Genomic DNA, 27,895 nt, shown 5'->3' on the forward strand with positions numbered 1-27,895 from the left:
CCAAATCCTGGCAGTACATAGCATCCTCAAGTTGGAAGGGACCCCCAAGGGTCATCCAAACCAACCCCCTTTAATGCAGGAACCGTGCCTGGCCGTTTCCAAAGCGGCTGTCCCTCCAAATTCTGACCCCATGACCCCACCTCACTCCACACGCAGGAAGACACACACGGCAGCGAGCGTTAACTTTAAAAAAATGTTGTTTTTTTTTAATTATTATTATTATTATTTCAAGATCTTTTAATTTTTTTCACATTTTTAAACTCGTTTCTCCAAAAAAGGCTGGGTAAAATACAAAAAAAAGTCAGTCGAGTCACAGCAAAGGTTTAGAAATCACAGCAGTGAGGGGGGAGATTTGGGAGGGACGGAGGGGAGGGGAGGGAAGGGAAGAGTCGGGAGTGAGGCTAACCCAGGCATTATACAGACGGCAATGGAACACACAACCCAACACACACAATTCATTGGGGGGGGGACACTTGATAGAGGAACAGTTTCGTCTTCTTGCGTATATTCTTTATTATTACCCTTGTTTTTCCCGCTGTACAAAACACATCAAAGCATGCTATGAAGTCGGGGAGGGGAAAGCAAAGAGAACCAACGATTACGAGAAATGAGCTTTGTACAAGAGGGGACAGCCCCCGTGCTCTTAAATGTTTTATTTCGCCCTTATTTCCGCTTCCCCCCTCCCTCCTCTTTTCCTCTCTCTTTCTCTCTCTCTCTTTCTCTTTCTCTCTCTCCTTTCTTTCTCTCCTTCTGGGCTCTCATGTCAGGTTGTTCTGCAAGCAATTCACCTCGGAGTCGTCCGGGTCCCCTTTGCCGTTGTCCAGTTTGGGAGACATGGAGTTCTGGATGTTGAAAGACTCCTCTTCTTTCAGGCAGGACTTCAGGGGGTCTTGAAGCTTGTGGGGGGCATTGGGGTCGTCCTAAATGGGGGATGGGGTGTGGGAGCGGTCGGGAAGGGAAGGAGCAAGGAAGCGTGAGAGAGAAAAAGGAGTCAGTGCTGGAGGCGGCAATGCCAACAGAGATCTCCCAAGGAGGGGGAAGCTTGGGGTCAGATCCTGGCACAAAAGCTGGTCCTTGGCTCTTAATCCAAGCCAGGGCAGAATTCTATGCTTTCAGGTAAAAAATTACAAGCTCCTGAATCATAAAACAGTAGAGCTGGGAGGGACCCAGGGAGGTCATCCAGTCCAGCCCCCTGCAATGCAGCTGGGCTTAATCCCCAGGGATTCGGCAATATCCCTGCCCCTAATCCTGGAGAGTCACTGCCAATTAGCGCAGACAATAATGAATTGGATGGATCCATGCCCTGACTGGGTAATAAGGCAGCTTCTGAGGTTCTCATTCAAACCAGCCCTCCATGAGGACTAGAATGTTAATTTTGGAGTGGGCCCTAGCTCACTGGGAGAACAACCTCCTTTGAATGCAGACGGTCCCAGGTTGAGTCTCAAAAGGCATCTCCGGGGAGGGCTGGGAATGCCTCCCTTCTGAGTTGCCTGGAGGGCAGCTGCCAGTCAGTGTGGGAAGCAGCTAGCTCAGGGGTCAGCAAATTTTTCCAGCAGGGGGCCGGTCCACTGTCCCTCAGACCTTGTGGGGGGCCTGACTATATTTTTTTTGGGGGGGGGAATGAACGAATCCCTATGCCCCACAAATAACCCAGAGATGCATTTTAAATAAAAGGACACATTCTACTCATGTAAAAACACGCTGATTCCCGGAACGCCTGCGGGCCGGATTTAGAAGGCGATTGGGCCGGATGCGGCCCCCGGGCTTTAGTTTGCCTCCCCCTGAGCTAGCTGGACCAATGGTCTGACTCTCTGTGCTCCTGACTGTGGAACAGATTTCCACACGGAGAGGTTTTCCAGGCCTTCCTTCTCTGGAATGCGCTGAGCAAAGATATTTCTGCTCGTCCGTGCCTTTTTAAGCAATTTAACTGCCACACCTCCCAGTTTTAAATCAAAATTTAAGCCGTAGGTTTTAAGTTTCAAGTTCTTTTAGTTGATTTGTCACGGTTTCACATTGTCTCGAACTGCATTTTAATGTTGCTGGGTTTTCTCCTCCCCGATCCAATCCGAGGACTCCTGTTACGTGGGGCGACTGTAGAGATGTATTGGAAAGCAAACACAGCGACGTGGCGGAAACCACGCTTCCCAGGACAGCACCAGGATCCTGCCCCTTAACTCCAGGATAGTTGAGAGTACCAGGATGTTGATCTCAAAATACATTTATTTTTTTTAAAAAAACTGGGTTACTGTGCATTTTTTAAAAGGATGCTTTCATTCTCCAATGGAGAATGTTCCTGTACGTTTTAATTCTGTTTGGATTTTGTGACGGATTTCAGAGTCGTAGAATTCCTTTGGGAGCCAACTTGGCAGATAAGCAGTATTATCCATTCGTACAGTGGAACCTCGGAATGTAACTTCCGGGTTGCGAACGCGGCAAACCCAGAAATGTTTACTTCCGTGTTTCGCCGCACATGCATGTGCAGAAGCACTCTATCGCATCTCGCGCATGCACAGAAGCGGCGCCTCATGTTGCGGACTTTTCGGGGTACGTAGCGACCCCCGGAACGAATTACCATATATACTTGAGTATAAGCCTAGTTTTTCAGCACACTTTTTGTGCTTTAAAAGCTGCCCTCGGCTTATACTCAAGTCAACCATTCCTTAAGAAGTGTACAAGAACAGCGGTTCTTTACTCTCCCCAGGCAGCTTGTTCCATTCCTGAACTGCTCACATAAATGCAAACTTTAGACCCCAGAAGGCAGAAAGCCTATCAGTTAAGGAAGTATTAAAACCCCACAGGTGCTCACTTTCCCTGGCTCCTGCTTAAACAGGACAGGATCCCAGCCTTCTCTGTATAACACAAGGGAACATTGCGCTGTGAGTTAAACCACAGAGCCCTAGGGCTTGCTGATCAGAAGAATGGCGGTTCGAAACCCTGCGACGGGGTGAGCTCCACAGCAGCAAAGGAGGAAGAGGAAGGAGCAGCCCAAAGGGCTGCTTTGGGCTGCTCGTTCCTCCTCTACCACAGTGGCAAAGGTGAACCTGCTTATACTTGAGTCAATAAGCTTTCCCACATTTTTGTAGGGAAATTAGGTGCCTCGGCTTATATTTGGGTCGACTTATACACGAGTATATACGGTAAGTTCTTATCCGGAGGGTCCACTGTAAATGATAACAGCACCGCCAACCACAAAACACAAAAGTGTGTTAGCTCCACATGCAGGTCAAGCATGGCAGGTAGGCGGGGGGGGAGGGGATACCCACCTGTCCATCACAACCATGTCAGGTGACCAGCTTTTCCGCCTGCAAAACCAGATATGCTACACAGCCAACCCCTCTTTCCAGAGGATTCTGAATTGCTGTAGCTTTGCCAGGCGCCCAGAACAAGCTGCGGCTCTCAGAATCCTCCGGGGGAAAGCTCCGGGGGAAAGCTGTGACTATTTAAAACGATAATGTGGTGCGGATGACAACCTCTATAAATGCTTTGTCGGTCGGCGAAATTGGCCCTATTGGAGGTGCCGCATAATACCTGTTTCGCATTTGTAAGAACTCGATCGCTTAGTGCCGACATCGAGACTTTGGAACTCCCTGCCTCTTGATACCAGGCAGGCCCCTGCTACAAACACCCTTGTTTAGGCAAGCCTCCCCAGGTGTTCAGAAAGTTGGCGCAAATTTTGATCTGCTTTTAGCCTACTTTAACTTTTTCAAGTTACCGTTATTTTTTCCTTATTTTATTGTTTGATCTTTCTTTTTTATATAAGGGGGTTTCTTTCAACCATAAGGGAAGGGCGTACACCAAATTTAATCAAAATCGGAGATGGTGGGTGACAAAACCCTTGGGTGTTTTTTGCGTTGATTTGATGTGGAATGACCCAGATTTTATTACTGACCCCGCCTCCCAGCCCATAAATTCAGATTTCTGTTCTCAATTTGGATTTCAGTGACGAGGTTGCTATATTGTGTTTCGTTTGGGGTTTTTACTGCGCAATTCTATATACCGGGGACCCCAAACGTGGCCCCTGCGACCGCTTGGAATTAGCCAGGGGTTTTCTCAACCCGCTTAACGGTTTGCCTGCCCACTGCAGCAATTGTAAGGAGCTGTTCCAGACGCTGCATGATTTTAAATTGCATTTTTACTGCTGCCCAGGCGCCTTCCCCAGCTGCAACAAAACATGTCTCTCCCGTATTGGTCTCTACTCTTGCAACTATTTGATTTTGCCCCCGAAAGGGTACTCTCCCACTGCCTCCCGAGACAGACGGATGACGACGACATTCCGTATATGCTGCGTTTTCATTGTAGCGCAGTTTGAATACCACAGGATTCAAACCGAAATACAATTTTAAAAAACCCAATATATATAAGAAAGCTGGTAGATCTTAGATTGGGACCTCCTCCTACATGAGCCAGCAGCAACTCCCAACAAATTTGGTGGAGCTTACTCACTGGCAAATGCACATAGGATTGTGGCATTAAATTTGTGTGTGTGTGTGTGTGTATCTGTTTGTCTATCTTTCTCTCTATCTATCTATCTATCTATCTATCATCATCACTCTATCTATCTATCTATCTATCTATCTATCTATCTATCTATCTATCATCTATCTATCTATCATCTATCATCTCTATATCTATCTATCATCTATCTATCATCTCTATATCTATCTATCATCTCTATATCTATCTATCTATCTATCTATCTATCTATCTATCTATCTATCTATGAATCTATATCTATCTATCTATCTATCTATCTATCTATCTATCTGTCTGTCTATCTATCTATCATCTATCTATCTATCATCTATCTACCTATCATCTATCATCTATCTATCTATCTATCTATCTATCTATCTATCTATCTATCTATCTATCTCTATATCTATCTATCTATCTATCATCTATCTATCTCTATATCTATCTATCATCTATCTATCTATCTGTCTGTCTGTCTGTCTGTCTGTCTGTCTGTCTGTCTATCTATCTATCTATCATCTATCTATCTATCTATCTATCTACCTACCTACCTATCTGGATTGAAAAGTCCTCAGAGATTTGTGTGTGTGTGCTTTTTAATGAAGGGTGGAGTATTAAATGCCTACAATAAACAAGCACACAAAAATATTGAAATAAATACCACACAAAGCCCTGGGCTGCTGAAACCCCCAGCTGAGGCGGTCTGTCTGTTGACGCTCCCAGAGTGTCCCTGAAGCTCTCTGCACATGCTCTGTTGCGTCCCCATCTCCCCCCCCCACCGCCACGGCCCTCCACTTCCCCCTCCCACAGGCAGCAGTGCAGAGAGGAAGCAGCAAGCCCATAGCAGCCTCGTGCCCCCACCCCGAGACCCCCGCCGACCCTCCCCCCCTCCAGGCCAGACGTGGGTGTGGGCATGTGGCTGTCGGCACGCAGACAAGCAGGGTCCAAGCCCCCTGAGGATGGACACAAGGGAGGGGTGGGTTGCGGAAACATGGAAGGGAAGAAGGGGCAGGGAGCACGTCCACCGGGAAAGCATCGCTCAGGCAAGCAACAGCAGGCTGCATTCTTGGCAGAGTCCCAAGGGCCGGATCGAGAGATCATGGGGGCCACATTCGACAAGACCCCCACCCCCGATCGCTGCTCTAGAGCTAAGCATGTGCGTCACCAGGCCAAACAGTTACTTCGCTGAAAGGCGCAACACCTTCATGGTTTCCAGAGCCCCGCTTCTCGGAATATTTGGTGGCGATTCGTCCTATGTACAGGGGCTGGGCTAGATGACCGCTGGGGGTCTCCTTACAATGCTTCCAATTCTATGCGGCTGCCCCAAAGCTACTGGACATTTGGTGGGGCATGTTTGGCAGTCATTTTTCTGACTGCTTGCACACTTAAATGGGGAGTCTTTCAGGGAAAGGCATATAGGATTGCAGCATTAATTTGTATAGGTTTTTTTAAAAAAAAATCTGGATAAAAGTGAATTTTATGCAAATTTGGTTGACTTTCCCAAAGGCCTTGGAGAGGGTAGGCAGGCAGGCAGGCTCAGTGCAGCAGATGAACCGAGGGGGTGCAGAGGAACGCAGCCATGTGGGGGAACAGAGGAACAACTCCCGCATGGATCAGCCCCACCACTGGAGGGCGGCAGAGAGCTGCCCTTTTAAAAGGATGTATTCTACGGAAAATTATCAGTGGGTTGCAGCAACTGCCTATGAGGGAAAAGGTTGCATTTTCAGTTTGGAGGGGGGGAAGGCAAGTAACGGAGGATGTGGCCGAAGTTTATACAGTGTGCAGAGAGAAGGAAGGATTCCCCCCCCCTCCCTCTCTTATAATGGAAGAACTCGTGGGGCATTCAACGAAGCTGGATGTTGGAAAGGGCAGGGCGAGGGCGGGACTTTCAAATGCATTCCGCCGTTAAACTAGGGAACTCCCTTCCGCAGGAGGCAGCAACACCCACTGACCTTAGATGAATTCACAGAAAAAGGACGGCAGAGATGCTTTCGAACACCAGCTGCCCTGATTCACAAGTGGGGAGTGTGCAAATATAGAACTCAGGTCCCTGCTTGTGGGGTTCCCACTGTGCCACTGGGATAACTGGCCACTTCTTAGGAACTTATTGGAGGGGGGGGGACTCCTGCCAGGGTGTTTTCTGGAGGAACCTGACCTGGCTCTTCTGACATTCGTATGGAACTTCCAGCTCCAGAGGCAGTCTATCTCGATTCCTAGGTTCTTTGGGGCATTTGGACCCTGGGAGAACAGAGTGCCAGGCTAGGTGGGCACCTGGCCAAAGCCAGCAGGGCTTTTTTGGAGTTATCTCTGGTTGGGTGCAGCCAGACCCCCAACTTCGCTATTCCCCCCCCCCAATCGCAGGCATCAGCAATTTCTCTCGCTGGTGTTGGTCTGAGCGTGCCCTGGAGCAGGCAGGGTGTGTGTGGGGGGGTAGGAGACAAAGGTGGGGGGGAAGAGGGAAGTGGGGGGGCATGAGGCATGCAGCAAAGGGGGGGGAGACGTGAAGAAGACGAGTTACCTGACAGATAATGTTATCATAGTAAGCCAATGCACGAGCATGAGGGGAGAGGTTGGAGGGGGTGTCACAAAATTTCCTTACATTTGGGTGCGAGCCCTCGGCAATTGTGGACAGCGAGAAGTTGTCGTTGTGGAGCTCAGAGGGGGTTCGGTATCTGCCGGTGCGGGGGGAGAGAAGAGGGGGAACAAACAGACAGAGAGAAAGAGGAAAGAAAGGAGAGAATCCGGAGGTCAGAAAGAGTAATAGAATCGCAGATTTGGAAGGAAGGCCAAGGGTCATCTAGGCCACACACACACATACCCCCCCGCAATGTAGGACTCTCAACAAAGGCAAAACACAACTCGATCGTCGAGCTGGCAACAAACCATAGCAGCATTTCCGGGGAACTTCGAGTGCCTGCTATGCTGTTCAAACACGATTACGCGGAAGTGTAGACGACATCTAAGAGATGCACAAACAGAGGGCAGCTCCTGCAATCACTCTCTGTTCTGCACACCCAGCTGTACTCCCACCCAAAAAAAAGCCTTCTCCAAAAATGAAGCAATCTAACTGTTTGGGGACGCCTAGGGCTTGCCGATCAGAAGGTCAGCGGTTCGAATCCCCGCAATGACGGGATGAGCTCTCGTTGCTCGGTCCCACCTCCTGCCCACCTAGCAGTTCAAAAGCACGTCAAAGTGCAAGTAGATAAATAGGGACCGCTCCGGCGGGAAGGTAAACGGCGTTTCCGTTCGCCAGAAGTGGCTTAGTCCTGCTGGCCATATGACCCGGAAGCTGTACGCCGGCTCCCTCGGCCAGTAAAGCGAGATGAGTGCCGCAACCCCAGAGTTATCCACGACTGCACCTAATGGTCAGGGGTCCCTTTACCTTTACCTAACTGTTCGTTCCACAATTTTTCCCACGGGAGAAGCCAGAGGTCACCCACTCACTTTGCAGAGCAATGGCTCACCACCAGAACAGGTGAAGCGCTGGGAAGAGGCTGCCTCTGAGCAGTTGCAGAGTGCCTTTCAGGCGCCAATCTCTGGCCAAATTTGCACTTGCAGAGGAGAACACCCCCAGGAGGAAAGTTTCTTGCCTAAACCTCCTGACTGTGCTTCGCATCATTTTCTGCTTAAAACGATTAACATTCACGGAATCCCAGAGTCAGAAGGGAACAACCTCGAACCCAATGTTGTGGCATCCCTGCGACCATCTTTTTATTTTTCTCATTGTGGAGTCAGAATAATATTAATTATGACATATTGCTCATCGTTTCTTCGGACAATAACGCAGGGGACGGAAAACCCTCTTCGATAATGAATTTATCGATTGCCAATTCATTTTTTAAAAAAAAACCCACAGCGGTTTGCAACAGAAAGACACAAGACGTGCAGTAGAAAACATACAGAAAAGTGAGAAACAGATGCCGATTAACAACCGTGGAAAGCTCAAGGGCCACATTCCCCCCCACATAACCTTCTGGGGGCCACATTCCAATGGTGGTGTCAGGTCTCTGTTTCGTGGCTCATGAGTAACCAGCTGATTCCGTTGCTTCTTTTTATAGTTTTATTGTGCAAACTATTTACAGTGCAGAGCTAACAAATACACGTCTGTATCATCCACCAGCAGAATCCGGGAGTGCCCCCTTTCCGGTTACCCCCCCCCAAAGCAAAAGAGATGCGGGATCCGGAATCTGCTCATCCTTGCCCTACGTGGGGAACCCCTCTGCGCAATTGGGGTGACGGAAGTGGCATGCCACCCTCTGCGCCCTCTCACGTCCCTAGAGCCTTCGCTGCCCGTTCCCTGAGAAACCTCCCCTTCCCTGCTTGAGGTCTCATTGCTGCCTCTCAGTGCTGCTCCTCAGGTGTTGTTGGGGGGCTCTCTGTAACATCCCAAACCCCTGTCACCCCCACTGCGCTGTGCCGTGAGGGCAGTTCCCCGACAGGTGGGCAGCGCCAGGAACCAAAGCGCTGCGGTTCCTGCATTTCAGGGGGGGTTGGACTAGATGCCCCCCAGGGTCCCTTTGCAATTCTACAGTTTTACGATTCCACAACCTCATTCACAAGGGGAGCGCGGGTGCTTGGAGCCAGGAAGGCGAAACCCGCCACCGTTTGCGCCATGCTGTGTCATCTCCCCAAAGGGAATTGGTGTTGCTTCTCACCAACGCTGTCCCACCCGTCCCGCCCGCTCTCAGATGACCTCTGCCCCCCCAAGATGCCAATGGAGGGAATCTCCCCCCCCCGCCACCGCCGCCATACAAAGCCACCCCTCCCCACCCGAAGGACAATACGGCCATCTGCTGTTGCCAAGCTAAGGCGCCCCCATGCAGAGCGACAGCTGCTCAGCCCCCACCCCTTCTCCCCTGCAAAGCTCTTTAAAGGACTTGGGGGGGGGAGAAGGGTGGGCATTGTGGCTGCGCACTCAGGCGGGTGTGTTGTTTTTTTTAAAGGGGGGGGACCCAGCTCATTTGCAAAAGAAAAAGCAGTGCGTAGGAATGCAAGCCGCTCCCATGACCCCTGGCGGAAAGGGGCGCTCGGGAAGAGGGGCAGCGGCAGTTCCCAGGCTCCTTCGCCCCCCCCATGTGCTGTTGCTAAGAAGCCAGGGACCCATCTCTGCATATATTGAGTGGAGGGACCCCCGCCCTGGCTGGAAGAGACCCAGCTGTATCACAGGGACCCAGCGTGGATGTCAAGGCCCCAGAGAGAAGGGGTGTCCCGTTCCAAAGCAAAGCAGACATGGGGGGGCTGGGGGGGGGACCCCAGTTATTCCAGAGCAAGATTCAGTTCTCGTTATTATGTACACCAATAAGAAACGTTTGGTGCATCCTGATTTGGGACTATTATAAACTTTATCTAATCTTTAAAGACTCTTACATGGGTGTGCTTTGGGAAATTTGTTGGTATTGGGGTTTTTTCTTCTTAATTTTTGGTTTATTTCCTTTCCTTTCTTTCTTTCTATGTTATTTTTCTTTTGCTTAATGATACGATATTTTTGTTTACTTTATTTGTATTAATATTGCAGTATTTGTATTTTCCTTTTACAAGTGTATTGAATTTGCAACCTGTCAGGGGTATCAACGAAATTAAGCAGATACATCAATTGTAATTGTTTCTTATATTTTTTGTTTGTTTGCTCGAAACGTTTATTGTACATTTATGGTAAATATTGTATATCTGACAACCGAACAACAACAAAAAATTTCACAAAAAAAGACTCTTAACGCCAAATGCTGCGTCGATATATTGTGTTAAAAGACTTGTTTTGTGAATGTCTTCATAGCTTTAAGTTTATTACAACAACTGTATGGTTACATGTATTTCTGTTTTTGCTATTTATATTTGGCTTGCTAGTAGGGATTATTCTCACTATTGAATGCGACATTGGCGCGAGTTCTTGGTCTGGTTCTTATCAGAGCAAGATTCAGGGCAGGTGAAATAAAAGTCCTTCTTTCCGCAGTGCATCGTTGAACTGGGGAACTCCCTGCCACTGGAGGCAGGGATGGCCACCGACCTGGATGGCTTTTAAAGAGGAGCAGACAAATTCATGGAGGAGAGGGCTATCGATGGCTCCTAGCCAGGATGGCTCTAGTTTGCCTCCACAGTGGGAGGTAGTGATACTTCTGAATCCCACTTTCTGGGAACCACAGGAGGTGAGATTTGCTCTTGTGCTCAAATCCTGCTTGCCGGCTTCCCAGAGGAGGCATCCGGGACAACAGGATGTTGACTAGATGGGACATTTGGTTTCACCCACACCCTGACTTGTTTTGTGAATGTCTTTGAATGATGGTGCTGGAGGAGACTCTTGAGAGTCCCATGGACTGCAAGAAGATCAAACCTATCCATCCTTAAAGAAATCAGCCCTGAGTGCTCACTAGAAGGACAGATCCTGAAGTTGAGGCTCCAGTACTTTGGCCACCTCATGAGAAGAGAAGACTCCCTGGAAAAGACCCTGATGTTGGGAAAGATGGAGGGCACAAGGAGAAGGGGACGACAGAGGATGAGATGGTTGGACAGTGTTCTCGAAGCTACTAACATGAGTTTGGCCAAACTGCGGGAGGCAGTGAAGGATAGGTGTGCCTGGCGTGCTCTGGTCCATGGGGTCACGAAGAGTCGGACACGACTGAACGACTGAACAACACACCCTGAGATTTTTGCAGGGCGCACTCTGAAGTTACATTGAATTGTGTCCGCAATGGCTAGAAACCGGCTTTTAAAGCAAGATATGTTGCATTTTTTGCACGGAAGACATTGCACCATGGGTTTCCCGTCCTCCTACAAAACCGCGGCATGCAAACGGCCTTGGTGCTAAGTTGCTAAGCGGAACCTCCATATCCAGGAAGAGTCTATCTCCGGTTGCCAGCTGCTGAGCACAAAGCAGAGGGGCCCTTGCCTCCTTCAAGTGGTAAACCTCCCAAGGGAGCATCCGCATAGCCACTGCTACAAAAAGTGCATTGGGGGGGTCAGGAAGACTTGGGTGCCTGCGGCTTGGGTGGCAATTATTAGGTTCTGTCATGACAGGGAGCTTTGAAAAATGGCTCATCGCAGCCAGAAGTAAGAGGTCAGCTGGGATTCTCGGAGGGAGAGAAAGAGAGAGAGAAAGAGAGAGAGAAAGAGAGAGAGAGAGAGAGAGGAAGGGGGCTCCAGTTTTTTGTTTGATGCAAACCCACTATCATTTTGCACAGGATACCACGGGAGACTTTTGTTTCCTGGTGTTTGGGATGCAGTCATTCCCAGGGGCAATAACCACAAATGGTGTTGCCTTGGAAAAAGACAGCGATGCCCATGACATGCAAAAAAAGCAACGGGGGGGGGGGAGCCCCGTATTTTGGAGATGTAAGGGGAATGCTCAAAGTGCATCCAATGCCCAGAAGCTGCTGGCAAGTAGTACCTTTGCTCTCCCCCCCCCACAGCCCCCCCCAGAGGTCTTGCCAGACAGTGCAAAGCACTCCTTGGTAATTACTGATGGCACTTTTGCAAAACAGCAATTAACCGCTCATTAGGGAGCTGGCCTGCTCAGGGGAAAGAGAGGAGAGCCAGGAGCTGGGATACAAAGGAGTGACCTTAGCCCCGAAGCAGCGCAGGAGCTCCCCCTCCTTCCCGTCCTCCAGATGCTAAGTGGGGTTATGCAGGGTGAGCAGGCCTGTGCGCTTGCAGTGGCAGCGCTCACCGGCAGGCAGCAGAGTTCCCGGCCTTCAGGTTTAGCTCAACGTTGAGCATCAAGAAGAAGAATTAGGACATGATGGAACTGGCGGGCGCCCAGTGAGGCCGAGGGCTGGAAGATTTCAGGGTGGGTGGAAGGAAGTTCTGCTGCATGCAAGCACATGGTTAACCTATGGAACTCGCCGCCACAGGAGGCAGGAACCCAGATGGCTTGAAAGAGGTTTGGGCAAATTCGCGGAGGAGAAAGGGGCTATTGACGGCGGAAGCTCTGCTCTGCTTCCACATTTGGAGGCAGCAACGCTCCTGAATTCGAGTTGCTGGGAACCACAGGAGGAGAGGGGGCTCTTGGGTTCGGAAACTGGCTGGACGCAGAGGAGGGATGGCAGGCACCAGCTTGGGAACCCCCGAGGGAAGAAGGCTCAGAGCTCAGGGTGGTGGGACAAAGGGGAGGACTGGGAAGAGGAGGTGCTGGGATCTGAAGAGGCGACAGGGCTTAGTGAGCGGGGAGAGTCTGTGGCAGAGAGCAGTCCAGACTCAGAGGCAGAAGCAGGAGAGGAGGGAGACCCAAGAGGCAGAGATGGGCCAGGCTGGCGATGAGTCACGGGTGTCTCTCCCGCCTGTTTATGTTCTGACAGTTCCCTCACCTGTGGGCAGAAGCAGCCCAGCCCAGAAAGGATTCTACCCCACAACTGCATGAACTGGGTAGCCCAGCGGTTCCCAAAGTGGGAAGTACCGCCCCCTGGAGGACAATGGGATTCCCTGGGGGATTTCCTAAGAGGCACAGGAGCAAGAGGTGGGTGCTGCAAGTGGGGATTGAAGACTCTTGCCAACTTCTCTGCAGTGGCTCCCCGTCTGTGGGATGCTCTCCCCAGGGAAGTTCGCCTGGCACCTTCATTCTACACCTTCAGGCGCCAGGCAAAAAGGTTCCTTTTTAACCAGGCCTTCGGTTGACCTGATCAACATCCCATACCCTTTTAAAATGTGGCTCTTTTTTGGAGGGGGGCGTATAATTGAGAGCCAGTGTGGTGTAGTGGTTAAGAGCGGTAGACTCGTTATCTGGGGAACCGGGTTCGCGTCTCCGCTCCTCCACATGCAGCTGCTGGGTGACCTTGGGCCAGTCACACTTCTCTGAAGTCTCTCAGCCCCACTCACCTCACAGAGTGTTTGTTGTGGGGAGGAAGGGAAAGGAGAATGTTAGCCACTTTGAGACTCCTTCGGGTAGTGATAAAGCGGGATATCAAATCCAAACTCTTCTTCTTCTTACTCTTCTTCTTCTTATTGCTTTTATTTTTATTGTATATACTGTGATCCTTTGATGTGAACCGCCCTGAGACCTCTGGGTATATGGCGGTGTATAAATTCAAGAAATAATGATAATAATAATGATAATGATAATGATAATGATAATGATAATGATAATAATAATAATAATAATAATAATAATAATAATAATAATAATAAACAAGATATTGGGAAACTGGACTCGCTGCATCAAGCCCATCCGTCACGTTGGGAATTTACTGAGCAGTGAAGAAGTTACTAAATGTGGCATCTAGGACCCTCTTGCTAGAGGACGATCAGAGTTTGAGAAGCTGGCATCACGGATCGAGTTCACCAGGCTTGGTGGAGTAATTAAACCAAATCGTTTTAATTGGGTTTTCAGCGAATGCGCAATTAATGGTTGCTGTTTTGAATTTTATAGTCGTCTTATCTTCCTTAGCGGGTCATGCAAACTGCTATTTCTGATAAATTCTTTTTATATATAAATATAAAATGGGGAGTTTCAGTTCTGGAAAATGCCGCGGTGTGCTTTTTTCCAGAACAGGCTTCCCCTCCCCTTCCACTCTGTTTCACCTCTTCCTCTGATGTCACCCGGGAAATTTACAGCCCGCGGAAGAGGCGAACTGACAGGCGCTCCATCGCGGGCACACACAACACTTGGCATTTCTCCCAGCCGGAAAACTCCAGCCCCGTAAATCACAAGATGGGGACGGGAGGGGCATTCCCCCACCGGAGCAGGGAACCCACAAAGCCTGTCGTTGATGGCAGGATCGTAATAAGTAAAGGCTGCTAGATCAGGCCAAAGGGGGCGCACCCAGTCCAGCATTCTGTCCTCACAGTGGCCAACCAGGTGGGAAACCTGCAAGCAGGATCCGTGCGCAAGCGCAACTATCCCCATCTGTGGTTTTCAGCAACTGGGATCCAGAAACATTGCTGTCTCAAACCACAGAGGCAAAGCATAGCTCTGCTGGCTAGGAGCCCTCAATAGCCCTCTCCTCCATGATGAGAAACATGTGTTGCTCCGCTCACTTTTGCCCCAGGCCCCACCCACTTCTAGCATGTGGCCCTTGCAAGGTTGTCCAGAGATGAGTGTGGCCCTCAGGACAAAAAAGCCACACACACACACACACACACACACACACACACACACGGCACCTCTGCAATAAAAGGATGAAGACAAAACCTTTTCCAGGCACGTCCGTCTCCCTACCCTTCCTTGCCAGTCAGCGATCACACCATTTAAAGATGGGAGTTAGCTCTTCATTAGCAGAAACCCAGCCTCCGCCAACTTGGCTGAGTGTGCGGCTGAGCAGAGCAGCTCATTCCCGGGAGCCTTCCTCCATGAAAATCAGTTGCCGAGACTGAAAGTCTCCACCTCCTCTCCGGGGATTTCCCAAGCAATCTGAGACTGCGCCTGCACGAGGCCAACCTCTCCTCCACCCTGTTCATGCCTCCACTAGTTCTGGGAGACAAGGGAGGAGGGGAGCTTGTCACAGCAGCAGGAGGAGACACCCTGAGCTTCTTCCCCAGCCAGACCCATCTCTGCCTCTTGGGTCTCCCTCCTCTCCTGCCTCAGCTTCTGCCTCCGAGTCTGGACTGCTTTCTGCCACAGACTCTCCCCGCTCACTAAGCCCTGTTGCCTCTTCAGCTTCCACTCCTCCTCTTCCCAATCTTCTCCCTCTTACCACTCTTTGTCATCCCACCACCAATCCCTGGGCTCTGAGCCTTCTTCCCCGGGGCGTTCCCAAGCTGGTTCCTCCCCGCATTCCTCTGCGTCCAACTCGTCCATGACATTGACACTCACCCACACAAAACCCCGCCCGCCCTGCCCCACCGCCACTCACTTGGTCTTGCGCAATTTGCTGTTTTCGGTTTTGAGCAGGTAGAGTTTCTTGGCGAAGAAGACGGTCATCATGAAGAGGAGGAGGACCACCAGGGCGGCCGAGCCCACGGCTATGCACATCACCTGGAAGTCGGTGATGATGGACTCGCAGCGGATGCCTTTGTGCCAGATGTAGTCTTGGGTGTTGCACCTGCGGGGGCGAGAGGCAAAGCAAGGTCGGCTCAGCAAAGGGGGAGCCTGGGAAAGGAATCAATCCTAATAATAATAATAATAATCATCATCATCATCATCATCATCATCATCATCATAGACAGCATCTTAAAAAGCAGAGACATCACCTTGCCGACCAAGGTCCGTATAGTTAAAGCTATGGTCTTCCCAGTAGTGATGTATGGAAGTGAGAGCTGGACCATAAAGAAGGCTGATCACCGAAGAATTGATGCTTTTGAATTCTGGTGCTGGAGGAGACTCTTGAGAGTCCCATGGACTGCAAGAAGATCAAACCTATCCATTCTGAAGGAAATCAGCCCTGAATGCTCACTAGAAGGACAGATTCTGAAGCTGAGGCTCCAAGACTTTGGCCACCTCATGAGAAGAGAAGACTCCCTGGAAAAGACCCTGATGTTGGGGAAGATGGAGGGCACAAGGAGAAGGGGACAACAGAGGATGAGATGGTTGGACAGTGTTCTCGAAGCTACTAACATGAGTTTGGCCAAACTGCGGGAGGCAGTGAAGGATAGGCGTGCCTGGCGTGCTCTGGTCCATGGGATCACGAAGAGTCGGACACGACTGAACGACTAAACAACAACAACAACAATAAAATTTCTTATACCCTGCCTGTCTGACTGAGTTGCCCCAGCCACTCTGGGTGGCTTCCAACAAAAATGCAAATAAAACAAGAAAGAAAATCCAAACCTTTAAAACCTTCCGAAAGCAGGGCTGTGTTCAGATGCCTACGAATTTTTTTACAGTTGTTTAATTCCTTGACATTTGCCGGGAGGGCATTGCACAGGGCAGGCCTCCCCTGCTCTCCCCGCACTGGATCTTGACCGCCCCCCCAGCTCAACTCCAGTGGAGATGCCTACCCACAAAGGCTAAAAGTGGAGCTTCCAGGGTTAGGGGCAGGATACATTAGGAAAAGATAACGGCATGTCACCAGCTTGTATGTTTCCTTGTGGCATCCATTGTCAGAGAAGGCGCTGAGCTGCACCGACCTCTGTAGCAAATTTGAAGTGCTTGGAGCATTTCTTGTTAAAGAAACAATACGGTAATTCAGAAAACCCTGCAACGCTCCTGCAAGGTAGGCCAGTATCGTTGTCCCTGTAATGCAGATGGCAGCCAGGGGAAGGGGCTGAGGCTGAAAGGGACAGATTCGTGACTCTTAGATAAACGCGGGAATTTACTCCTCTGAAAGGCCCACTGATGTGCTGGTACCAACACCGGGTTCGAAAGCTACGCCTAGTTCAGCTCAGCGGCACAAATGGGTCACCAATCTGGGGCTAGGCTCAGTGTGTGAACCAGCCGCACATTGCAGCACCAGCTGCAGCAACCTGTTTACTTGTTTCATCTAATTTATACGCCACTCAAATGCAAAAATAAAACCGTCAAAAGAGGTTGACCATGTGGGATGTAAACAGAGAGCAGCCAAACCCAACACTGCTAGAGTGGACATGAAGGTAACTCAGTCCTCCAGGCTTAACTTCCTGTTTACCTGGACTGAGTTACAGGAACCAGAAGTAGGTGTGGTCTTACCTGGGAACAAGATCCCAGGGAACAGTCTCCATTTTGCCTCGTCTCTTGAAGAAGCAGGATGCTCTCTTGGCTTGCAGCTGAGAGGAGCACAGGTGAAGCCTGTTCCCCTATGGAATCAGCTTCACTACATGTAAATACATTTATCTAAGCCTCTCTGCATCTCTGAGCCTGTACTGTAACTCAGGAAGTAATGTAAGTAAACTCTTTTTATTCATCTAAGATATATTGTGTCGTGTGCAGTCTTTTAAGAGGGATAAAGGGGAAATATATACCAGGAATATATATTTCTTATAGAGAAAGAGAAGCCCCCAAATTGCAGTGCATTGCGCAATAATGTTAGGGCGGCATGAGCTGCTGCACCACACAGAGGACTCTGTCTTTCCCCAAGCTGGTGTCGTTTTGGACTACCATCATGCAGCTGATGGGAGTTTGCTTCCAAAACATGGGGGGGGGGGAGCTCTGCTAGGTTATCATGCAAGGTGGATAAAAATCTCTCTCTCTCTCTCTCTCTCTCTCTCTCTCTCTCTATATATATATATATATATATATATCTATCTGATTAAAATTTAAAAAATCATACACACACAAACATGATTTTTCAAATTTTAATCAGATTTTTTAAAAATTTAAATTGGATTTTTAAAATAAAATGCTTTTGGAGGAAAAATCTTTCTAAATATAGTTTTCTATTTAAGTTACATTGTAGTCCAAAGGCTACTCATCAGGAAATAAGGATTTGTTTTAAGTTTTTCAAGTGTGCTAAAACTCAGTCTGAGTTAAAAAAAAAATGTTTAACCACATCAGTTAACAAGCATAGATACATATGCTATAATGTTATTGTTTTAGTTAAATATATGGTTTAAATTGTTATTAAGGACATGGTTATTTTTCTTCTTCCAATAAAGTACAGCAGAAAAGTTGCCCAATTATAAACAGCTATTAAACTTCACAATAATTTCATAATTATCTGTGTATTTCTAATAGTATAACCAAAACAGTAATTTTTTTTTATAACTGTAAAAACTACTCATGAAAATTTATTATTCCAAAAATGAAATCATCATCTGGCTGTAAATATTAAGATTATACCAGCAAGAATGAGTCTTTCTGTAAAAAAAATGATTTAAATCAAGTCTTACTGACCAGTGATTTAAATCGATTTGATTTAAATCAAATCCACCCTGCTATCATGTGTGTGTCCATGCCTCTTAACGGAAGAGGAATGAGGGCAGGGAGAGAGCCTTGGCCCTCCAGATTTTGCTGAACTACAACTCCCATCACCCCCATGGCCAATGGATGATGGGATTTGTAGTTCTGCAACACCCAGAGGGCCAAAACCTGCCCACCACAGACTTCTTTATTTCGCATTTTCTCTCGCAAGAGCCCAGTATGGCTAATGATAATTTTACAAAATGCAGTGCAAAAACAAAGTGATTAAAAAAAAAACCCACAATGCAGAATAACACACTATCATGCAATTCGGCCAATCAGCAGCAGATTTTTGCAACGGCACCCAAGGCTTGGTGGGGGAAAGGATTAAGCTGGAAATGCTCAGCCCATCAGCCGAGAAGGAACAAGAAACACACAGGGGACCCGCAGGTGGGTATATCAGCCTTAGCAACCTGTGACTCTGGCATTGCTGGGGTTGGTCTAGATGACCCTTTTGGCCCCTCCAAAACCAGACAATTGTACGACTTTATGAATGCACAGCACATGCGGAACCGACAACCCTTCCCCTGCCTAAATATTGGCATGGGATATCCTGCAAGAGCCCGTGGCTGATGGGAGAACTCCGCGCTGCAACACTTCGCTGCCGTTCTTGAAAATACTGTGTACAGGTCCGGCACACCATAGTCAACCATGAGTGAGGCAGGATCTGAACTCGCCTCCCATTTGTGCTTCAGGATTTTTGCTGGGTCACAAAAGGGGCGCGTCTCCCGCAGAAGACCCCCCCCCTACCCAACCTCTGCTCCCGGGGCGCCCCGTAACTCGCACCCAGAACGCCATTGCTGGATATAGCGCGCCTTCTTCTTCTTCCCGCCACCGCTGTCTGTCAGAGCTGATTAGTGACTCAGGAAGAGCATCCCGTCAGCGTGGCGCTGACCTAATTCCAGCTCGGCTGAGCAGGGAGGGTGCTGTGGGGGCAGGGAGCACCCGGGAAATCCCTCCCCTTCTCCGCTCAGCACGCAGCAGCCGAGACGCCTTCAGGCCGCCGCTCGCAACCTTGGGTCGGGCAGACGGCACGGGCCTGGGACAGCATCAAACCTACCTCCCAGGGTCGTCGTAACAGGCGTCGGAAACGAAGCACTCGGGACACACCTTTCGGAGACCAAATAGCATCACCCTGTGCGCCCAGGGTTCGAATCCCCACTCAGCCACGAAGCTCACCAGGTGCCAGTCCCTGCCTCTCGACCTAACCTACCTTGCAGGGTTATTGTTGGGGGGACTTAACAAGGGGGGGGCAGAAACCACACATGCCACCGTGAGCTACTCAGAGAAAAAGGTGGGGTATAAATGCAAGGGAGGGGCAAAATGGAGAAACAGGAGTTCAGGGGCGGGAAGAGGGAATGGCATGGGATATCCTGCAAGAGCCCGTGGCTGATGGGAGAACTCCGCGCTGCAACACTTCGTCGCAGTCCTTGAAAATATTGTGTCTGTCGCCGATGGGCAAACTGCAGTCAGCAGAGGATGATGGGCCGTGTAGTCCAATTAACACCTGGAGGGCCACAGGTACCCCACTCCTGCTCCAGGTCAATGAGACAGTTCCCTAAAGCTCCATCACAGTCCAGTATGACCCCAAACCCCACATTACTGCATTGCAGGGGGTCGGACCAGATGACCCTTGGGGCTCCCCTCCAACCCTATAATTCTCAGATAACTCAGGATATGGGGGGTCAGCAAACAGGAGTGGATTCCCACTTGGGGGTGCCGGATGAGATTTCCCAGATTTAGCCCACATGCCAAGAGGGGTGTGCTCCTTTTCTTCCACATTAAGTGGCTACCTCCCATTCAGCCCTATGGAGAAAGAGTGTAGGGTGCGCGGTCTCTGCTGCGATGAAGGCTGAGCCAATCCTTCTCCTCAGCTCCCCAACCTGCCTGCTCTAAGACGTCCCCAATGTTCTCCTAGTTGGGAACCTTGCAAGGCACCACATGCCTTGCACATCAATCTCGCCACATTGGGTATTTGTGGTTCATTAGGCCATCAATAGGAGTATAGCGTCTAGATCAAGGGAGCTAATAGTACCACTATATTCCGCTCTGGTCAGACCTCACCTGGAATACTGTGTCCAGTTCTGGGCACCACAGTTCAAGAAGGATACTGACAAGCTGGAACGTGTCCAGAAGAGGGCAACCAAAATGGTCAAAGGCCTGGAAACAATGCCTTATGAGGAACGGCTTAGGGAGCTGGGTATGTTTAGCCTGGAGAAGAGAAGGTTGAGGGGTGATATGATAGCCATGTTCAAATATATCAAAGGATGTCATCTAGAGGAGGGAGAAAGGTTGTTTTCTGCTGCTCCAGAGACACGGGGCAATGGATTCAAACTACAAGAAAGAAGATTCCACCTAAACATTAGGAAGAACGTCCTGACAGTAAGAGCTGTTCAGCAGTGGAATTTGCTGCCCAGGAGTGTGGTGGAGTCTCCTTCTTTGGAGGTCTTTAAGCGGAGGCTTGACAGCCATCTGTCAGGAATGCTTTGATGGTGTTTCCTGCTTGGCAGGGGGTTGGACTGGATGGCCCTTGGGGTCTCTTCCAACTCTATGATAAAACCCCTCTGGCACAGTTGCCATCCAAATACGGAGCCTCGAGGTTCCTGGTACAACCGGGGAAGTTGCTAGGGCCATAAAAAGGAATGTGAGCATTCTAAACAAAGACTAAACTTTGGAACTCCCTGCCTATTGACATCAAGGCAGAGGGCCTTCTCGGTGGTGGCGCCCACCCTGTGGAACGCCCTCCCTTCAGATTTCAAATAGATAAACAACTACCTGACATTGAGAAGACATCTGAAGGCAGCCCTGTTTAGGGAAGTTTTTAATGTGTGACATTTTAGTGTATTTTTAATCTCTGTTGGAAGCCCCCCAGAGTGGCTGGGGAAACCCAGCCAGATGGGCGGGGTACAAATAATAAATTATTATGATTATGATTATCAAGCAGGTGGCCTTCTGCTGGAATCTTTCCCGCACATGTTGGAAACATTCCAGTTTTGACAAGTCCACCCAGATGTTTAGAAAGCTGATGCGAGTTTCAATCTGTTTTTGGTCCACCGCTACTTTAAATTACTGCGGCCATTTCCCCTTATGGATAATTTCATCCCTTCATCTTTCTTTGAGGGTTTTGCTGTCTTACAACCAGGCAGCATACAAATCTGATGAAATAAATAAATAAAGCCCCAACTCCCTACAATTAGAAAGCTAGCTCAAGAGGGAGTGGTCTAGGCCAGTGTTTTTCAACCTTTTTTGGGCAAGGGCACACTTGTTTTATGAAAAAAATCACGAGGCACACCACCATTATAAAATGTTAAAATTTTTAGCTCTGTGCCTATATTGACTATATATAAAGTAATTCTCTTGAATAGGAATCAAATAAACACAATTTTTCCCACGGCACACCAGGCAACATCTCGCGGCACACAGTGGTTGAAAAACACTGGTCTAGGCTTAAACCGTTGCCCCTGATGTATTGGTCTTCTTACTTGAAGGGGAGCTTTGTGTGTTTTCACACGGCAGGGGGGGGGCATTCAGTTTACAGCACTCACCCATTTGAACTATGAACTGGTACCATCCACTCTGATGAGCTCGGAATTCGAACCCCTCACCCTGTCACAGGTGGAGACCAAGCTGAAGCCAGTGCAGTTTTGGGTGGAGGATGAATCTATGCTCCAAAACCAGACTTAGGGTGAGCATCCCAGACCTTTTAAGGCCACTACTCCCAGAGAAGGACTCAAATTTCAGCTAAAATCCCCCCCTTGCCTTTCATGCTGCCTTCCACGTCCCAGTTGTGGTGCCCCCTGCAGCGCAGCGGCCAGCGCGGCCACAGCTGCCTCTGCTACTCCCACCTCACCTGCCAGGGAAGCCCCGCCCACTCCCAGGTAGCGCCTCACCTGCAGAAGGCCCCCAGGTTCTCCACCAGGTAGCACTGGCCCCCGTTGTGGCAGTAACTGGGGAACGTGTCGCACATGGACTTGCAGGAGTTGTTGTGCCGGACGAAACCACTACGGCATTCTGTGCCGTTCTCCACGACGCCCAAGAGGCCGAGGTCCCGGCCAACTTCCGCCGGACGGGGCCTGGGGGTGGCCCTGCTGCTGCCCGCCGAGATGACAAAAGTCTGCAGAGGAGGGACGACGTACCGGCGGCTGGTGGGCTCCGCTTCCTGGACCGCGGTGTGGATCTTGGGTGTCGCCGGCGTGGGGATCCGGAAGCCGTTCTCGTCCTCCAGGTCCCTGGCCAGCCCTCCTCCGCCGTCTTCCTCCTCCTCCTCTTCCTCCGGCTCGTCCAGGTCCTCCTCATCCCCGTCGGTGTAGAAGGAGGTCGTGGGGTAGAAATCGGACTCGTCGAAGGGCGTGAAGTCATCGTAGAGGTCGTGCAGGGACCACGACATCCCTTTGTCGTCCACCGGCTTGCGCTTGGTGGAATCCAGGCCGGCACCGCCAAGCCTCTCCCCGTCGAACAGGTCATAGTAATCGATGTCGATGATCTCGGAGGCCAAAGGGTCCTGCGACGGCTTCGGGGAGGCCTTGACCGGAGGCGTGGCGGCCGTCCGGGGGGTCTCGGCGCCCGGCCAGCTCAGGTCGGTGCGCCCTTGCGCGCCGTCGGGCGGCGAGCTGCTGGAAGACTCCACCCACAGCTCCAGAGGCTCCTCCTTCTGGGCGGAGTCTTGCTCCGGGACCGCCCCACCCTCCTGGGGGGCCCTCGTGGGAGACGCCAGCACTGCCACCCCGAACGTGTCGAGGAGGTCCGTCTCAGACGAACTGTGGCCCAGGCCTGCGGGAGAGCTGGTTCCTGGCGCAAACTTGGGCACCGTGGTCCGTTCTGCCAACTCCCCCTGATCTGGGGAGGCCTTGGCGGGCTGGTCCCCGCTGCCGGCTTCCTCTTGGCTTTCTGGGGCAGGGCGGGGGCTCCCCGCTGCCCCGTCCTTCCCGTCAAGTAACTTCCAGACCCCCTCCTGCCCTTGCGCTGGCTGGGCAAATCCGGTTGCGCCCGACAAAGCTTCCAGGGGGCCCTTGCCGCCGCGTCCCCCCCAAAAAGGCTCCTGAGGCTGGCTGAGAGTCCCCCCGGGGCAGCCCAGACAGAGGCCCGACCCGTTTTTCTCCTCCTCCATCTCGCCAGAAAAGTACTTCACCGTGACGCTTGCCCCTGGGGGGCCGCCGGCAGCTAGGATGTCAGAAGCGACCGCGTCTCCTCCATCTCCATCACCGCCTGGGAGAACAGCAGGTGGCTTCAGCTGAGATTCCCTCGCTCCAGCTGCCTGCGAGGCTTTGGCGGTAGAGGCGTTCCCCCCTCGCCAGGCGCTGGGTCTCGGTGGCAAGGGATGCTCCTTCCTCGGAGGCGGCTCTCTGCTCACAGCGGCCGGCCTGCTCTGCCAGGGGGCTCCTCGGACGTCAGTGGAGTTGGGGGATCTTGCAAGTTGCTCAGAGGCTGCAGTCAAGAAAGGCATAAGTGCTTGTGAGTGGGGGAAGCAAGCAAGCAAGCAGGGAGAGAACCTAAAAAGAGCCCTGCAGGATCAGGCCCAACCAGCATCCTGTCCTCATAACCTGATAAACAGATTCATAGAAAAGTCAGAAGGGACCTCATGGGTCATCTAGTCCAACCCCCCCCCCCCCCGCAATGCAGGAACCTTTTGCCCAATGTGGTGCTCGAACCCACGGCCCTGAGATTAAGAGCCTCATGCTCTGACAAGAGATACAGGTAGGTAGCCGTGTTGGTCTGCCATAGTCAAAACAAAATATAAAATCAAAAATTCCTTCCAGTAGCACCTTAGAGACCGACTAAGTTTGTTCTTGGTATGAGCTTTCGTGTGCATGCACACTTCTTCAGATATGCACACGAAAGCTCATACCAAGAACAAACTTAGTCGGTCTCTAAGGTGCTACTGGAAGGATTTTTTGATTTTTTGATTTTATATTATGCTCTGACAACTGAGCTATAAATTGCATCAGGGCAGAGCGGGGCAGGTGTCTCAATGCAAAGCCCACAAGCAGGATCCCTCTCCCCTCCTGCGGTTTCCAGCAACTGGGATTCAGAAGCGATGCTGCCTCCCACGGCGGAAGCAAGTGCATAGCCTTTGTGGGCTGTTAGCCCTTGATATCTCTCTCCTCCATGAATCTGCCCAGTCCTATCTCAAAGTCACCTAGGTTGGCCATCAGTGCCTCCTGCGGAAGGGAGTCCCACAGATTAACTCAGCACTGCGTGAAGAAGGACTTTCTTTTATCCGCCCTGAATCTTCCAACGTTCAGCTTCTCTGCTTTTCCAAACCCCAGAACCTCCTACGGACAATTCCAGCGCATCGAATGGTACTTTCCCTAATATTTTATATATATATATATATATGCGTATTCTTCCCTTGCCGCGGTGTCAAAAATAGCAGCGGTCTCGGCTGGCGGCTCATTCCCACACATTCTGGCTGCCTGATTCAGCTTTTCTCCTTCCCCCTCTTTCCTAGTGTAGTAGAGCAGAATTAATCATTTGGAAGGTGGGGGGGGGGGGGGAGAGAGAGAGAGAGAGAGAGAGAGAGAGAGAGAGAGAGAGAGAGAGAGAGAGAGAGAGAGAGAAGGAGCTGGCTGGTTGTAGCGAGGAGTGGGGTGTAAATATGGGAAATGTCTTTGGCGCTAACAGTCGCCTCGGGGTTTATTTACCAAATCGGTGGACCTCTCTCCACAAGGAAGCCTGATCAACCTTCAACCAACCCATGGGCAAAGGGTGGGCTCCCTCTGACAAGACCCCCCCACCCACCCACCCACCCAGTGTTCTAATTTTGGCTTCCTTGAGAAATATCTCGGAGGTTGTTTTTTTTCTGAGGCTTAAGACAAAAGCAAACAGAAAAACGAGGGCGGAATGGAAGAGAAGCCAATGCCAAACGGAAAGAAACGGTTCCAGAGGTAGGAAACACCCCCTCCTCAAACCAGGAAAAAGATAAATACAAGACGGAGGGTGTCCGTTGTTTGGTTTCTGAGCATCCAGGGCTGGGGGTGTGACTGAAAAAGAGGACTGCAGGCAAAACCAGCTGGAGAAGACGGATGGAGAGACCCAAAAGGGTGGACAGCACCTCCATGCCTACACACACACCACAGTTCAGCTTCCAAAGCAGCACCTGTCTGACTGGTCATCACCAGATCCTAGAACAGGTGAAGCTCCTGGTCTGATCCTGCCAGGCAGCTGAGGGGTCTTGAAAGGAAAACAATTCATTTTGCAGTCCCCCATCTGGAAGGAAGGTCTGAGTCACTGGCTTTTGTGGCCTTCTGACCTGGAAATCCATAGATTTACACATCTGAACCTGGCAGCAGCAGCAGCAGCAGGCAGGCAGGATAATTCTCACTCCCTTCCAAGCGTCTGGGGTTTATTTATGACAGGACACGGTCTCCGGGGGACTATACAGATCTCTTCCACCATCAAACAAGACCCGCATTTTTAAGAAATAAAGGGACTCTCTTCTTCCGTTCATTCGATCTTCGACCGATTTTTTTTTTTTTGAGAAGGGGGATGCAGCCAAGGCACAGGGGGTCTTCGATATTGCACCAGCACCCCTGACTCGTCTGCAACGGAATCAACAGGACGTGATCCGGTGCGATTCCGCATTTCGCTGCGATCTCCCACCGCCCGCCCCTCCCCCTGCCCTCCAGCTCTCCATTTGCCACAGCCTCCTTTTTTGGGGGGCACACACACCGAAATACATTTGCAGGGGAGGGGAAGCAGGGCGAGGGGAGTGTGTGGATTTTGTAACACGTGTCTTGCATTACAACTAACGCCGCCGCCAAATTACTCAATAGACATCCCCGAAAGCAGGTTCATCCGACAAAATGGGGGGTGGGAGGGGGAGAGGGAAGAAAAGGGTGGGTGGGAGTCATTTTTTGGGGGGGGGAAGTGCCTTCTCTTCCCACCCCAATGTGGCCTTTTTACACACACCCAGCCCTAACCGTCCCCCCACCCCACTTCCTGAAAAAGCTCCCCCGGTTTCCTTAACCATTGCCAAAAAATAATAACGCACCCTCTTTTTTTGCGCGAGGGGAGTGGTCGGCGTGGGGGGGGGGGGAAGACGAGACTGTCTGGATTGGGGGGGGGGACGGTTCTCCCGTTGCAAATTCCACCCCCACCCAAAAAAATTACGCCCAAATATTTGCAATGCAGAAAATACCCAGGTAGAGAGAAAGGAGAAAAGGGTGGAAATCTGGGTCTGTATTGGCGTCTCCATCCCACCCCCCCAATTCATCTCGCCCCCACCTACCCGCGAGGAGGCCCGCCAGCGCCATCAGGCCGGCGGCGGCGAAGGCGAGCCAGGCGCGCCCCATGCTCCGTGCACCCTCGGCCGCGTCCCGCCCTCGGCAGGAGGCTCCGCGCGCTGCTCCGGCTGCCGCTCAGCGCCGGCGGACGCCCCGCCGCATGGCGCGCCCAGCCGCGCCCCCCGAGATCAGCGCCCAGACGCTGCCGCCGCCGCCGCCGCCCAGCCGGCCCGAGGAGGAGGAGGATGCCGCCGCCGCCGCCGCTGCCCCATCGTCCCCCGGCCGCCGCCGCCTCCAGCCCCAGCTCCAGCGGCAGGAGCAGCAGCAGCGCCGGCCCCGCCTCGCCGCGCGCAGCGCCAAGAGCCGCGGAGCAGGAGGAGGGAGGAGGAGGCGCTTCTGCAAGGAGGATTACGGTGCCCGCGGGGGGCGGGAGAGACACAAACATACACTCACATACATACACACGGACGCGGAGGCGCGGGTGCGCGCAGCATCCCCGCCCCCCGCCCCCCGCCCCTGCCCAGTTGCAGCCGCTGCGCTCTTGCAGTTGCTGGACGCGCGGTCGCTCGCCAAGGCCAGTTGCTGCTGCTGCAATGCACGCGCGCCCCTGGGCACAGTTTAGAGCTGGGGTGGGGGTGTACGGAAGGCAATTGGGGGAGACAGAGACTGGAAGCGTTGGTGGGGGGTGGTGGATGCGAAATGGGGCGCAAACCGGAGAGGGGGCGGCCAGAGGGAGGACCGTAGAATCGGAGAGGTGGAAAGGGATCCCCAGTCATTTAGTTGCAAGCCCGTGCAATGCAGCAATTCCCAGTTAAAGCTGGAAATTGGGAAGAACTGGAATGAGAACGGAAGAAGAGCCGCGGGCGGATCAGGCCCCTGGCCTATCTCGTCCTCCCACCATGGCCAACCAGGTGCCTGCGGGAAGCCAAGCAGCAGGATTCGAACACAAGAGCAGCTCCCCTACTGGGGTTTCCAGCAATTTGGAAGCACGGAACCGTAGAATTGCAAAGTACCCCCAAAGGTCATCTAGTCCAACCCCCCTGGAATGCAGGAATCTCAAATAATAAAGCATCCATGACAGGTGGCCATCCAAATTCTGCTTAAAAACCTTCAAGGAAGGAGAGTCCACAAGCAGTTCCACTGTCAAACCCACTCCTACCATGAGAAAGTTTTTCTTGTGGCCAGCAAGTGACTTGTGGAAAACCTTCAAGCAGGATTCGAACTCAAGAGCCCTCTCCTCTCCCCTCCTGTGGTTGCCAGCAAGTGGTATTCAGAAGTCAAACAGCTCTCACTGTCAGGAAGTTCTTCCTAATGTTTAGGTGGAATTTTCTTTCTTGTAGTTTGAATCCATTGCCCCGTGTCCGCTTCTCTGGAGCAGCAGAAGACAACCTTTCTCCCTCCTCTAGATGACATCCTTTTATATATTTGAACATGGCTATCATATCACCCCTTAACCTTCTCT

At 51.1% G+C, this 27,895-nt stretch overlaps 1 protein-coding gene across 3 annotated transcripts; it reads right to left on the reverse strand.

Annotated features, from left to right (window-relative positions):
* Positions 1 to 734: 734 nt before the first annotated feature.
* Positions 735 to 26,609, reverse strand: CSPG5 (chondroitin sulfate proteoglycan 5). Of its 3 annotated transcripts, none has more exons than XM_033165708.1 (5): positions 26,439 to 26,605; positions 22,102 to 23,635; positions 15,252 to 15,440; positions 6,992 to 7,145; positions 735 to 920 (listed from the first exon to the last, which is right to left on the reverse strand). In XM_033165708.1, the coding sequence occupies exons 1-5, from the start codon at positions 26,500 to 26,502 to the stop codon at positions 759 to 761; spliced, it is 2,103 nt and encodes a 700-aa protein (XP_033021599.1). In that variant the 5' UTR covers positions 26,503 to 26,605; the 3' UTR covers positions 735 to 758. The 3 variants fall into 3 exon arrangements, with proteins under 3 accessions (XP_033021599.1, XP_033021600.1, XP_033021601.1); XM_033165709.1 differs by having other exon boundaries at positions 7,073 to 7,145; positions 26,439 to 26,603; XM_033165710.1 differs by lacking the exon at positions 6,992 to 7,145 and having other exon boundaries at positions 736 to 920; positions 26,439 to 26,609.
* Between the last annotated feature and the right edge of the window lie 1,286 nt (positions 26,610 to 27,895).

The sequence above is a fragment of the Lacerta agilis genome, chromosome 12, assembly GCF_009819535.1.
Source record: "Lacerta agilis isolate rLacAgi1 chromosome 12, rLacAgi1.pri, whole genome shotgun sequence".
Lineage (NCBI taxonomy): Eukaryota > Metazoa > Chordata > Lepidosauria > Squamata > Lacertidae > Lacerta > Lacerta agilis.

Excerpts from the sequence above, each read along its gene's own strand:
- CSPG5 (XM_033165708.1), bottom strand. The coding sequence starts at position 26,502 with ATGGGGCGCGCCTGGCTCGCCTTCGCCGCCGCCGGCCTGATGGCGCTG. Across the intron at positions 15,441-22,101 it reads AACCTGGGGGCCTTCTGCAG|GTGCAACACCCAAGACTACA; the intron begins GTGAGGCGCTAC and ends TCGCCCCCGCAG. Across the intron at positions 7,146-15,251 it reads AGCAAATTGCGCAAGACCAA|ATACCGAACCCCCTCTGAGC; the intron begins GTGAGTGGCGGT and ends CCGCACCGGCAG.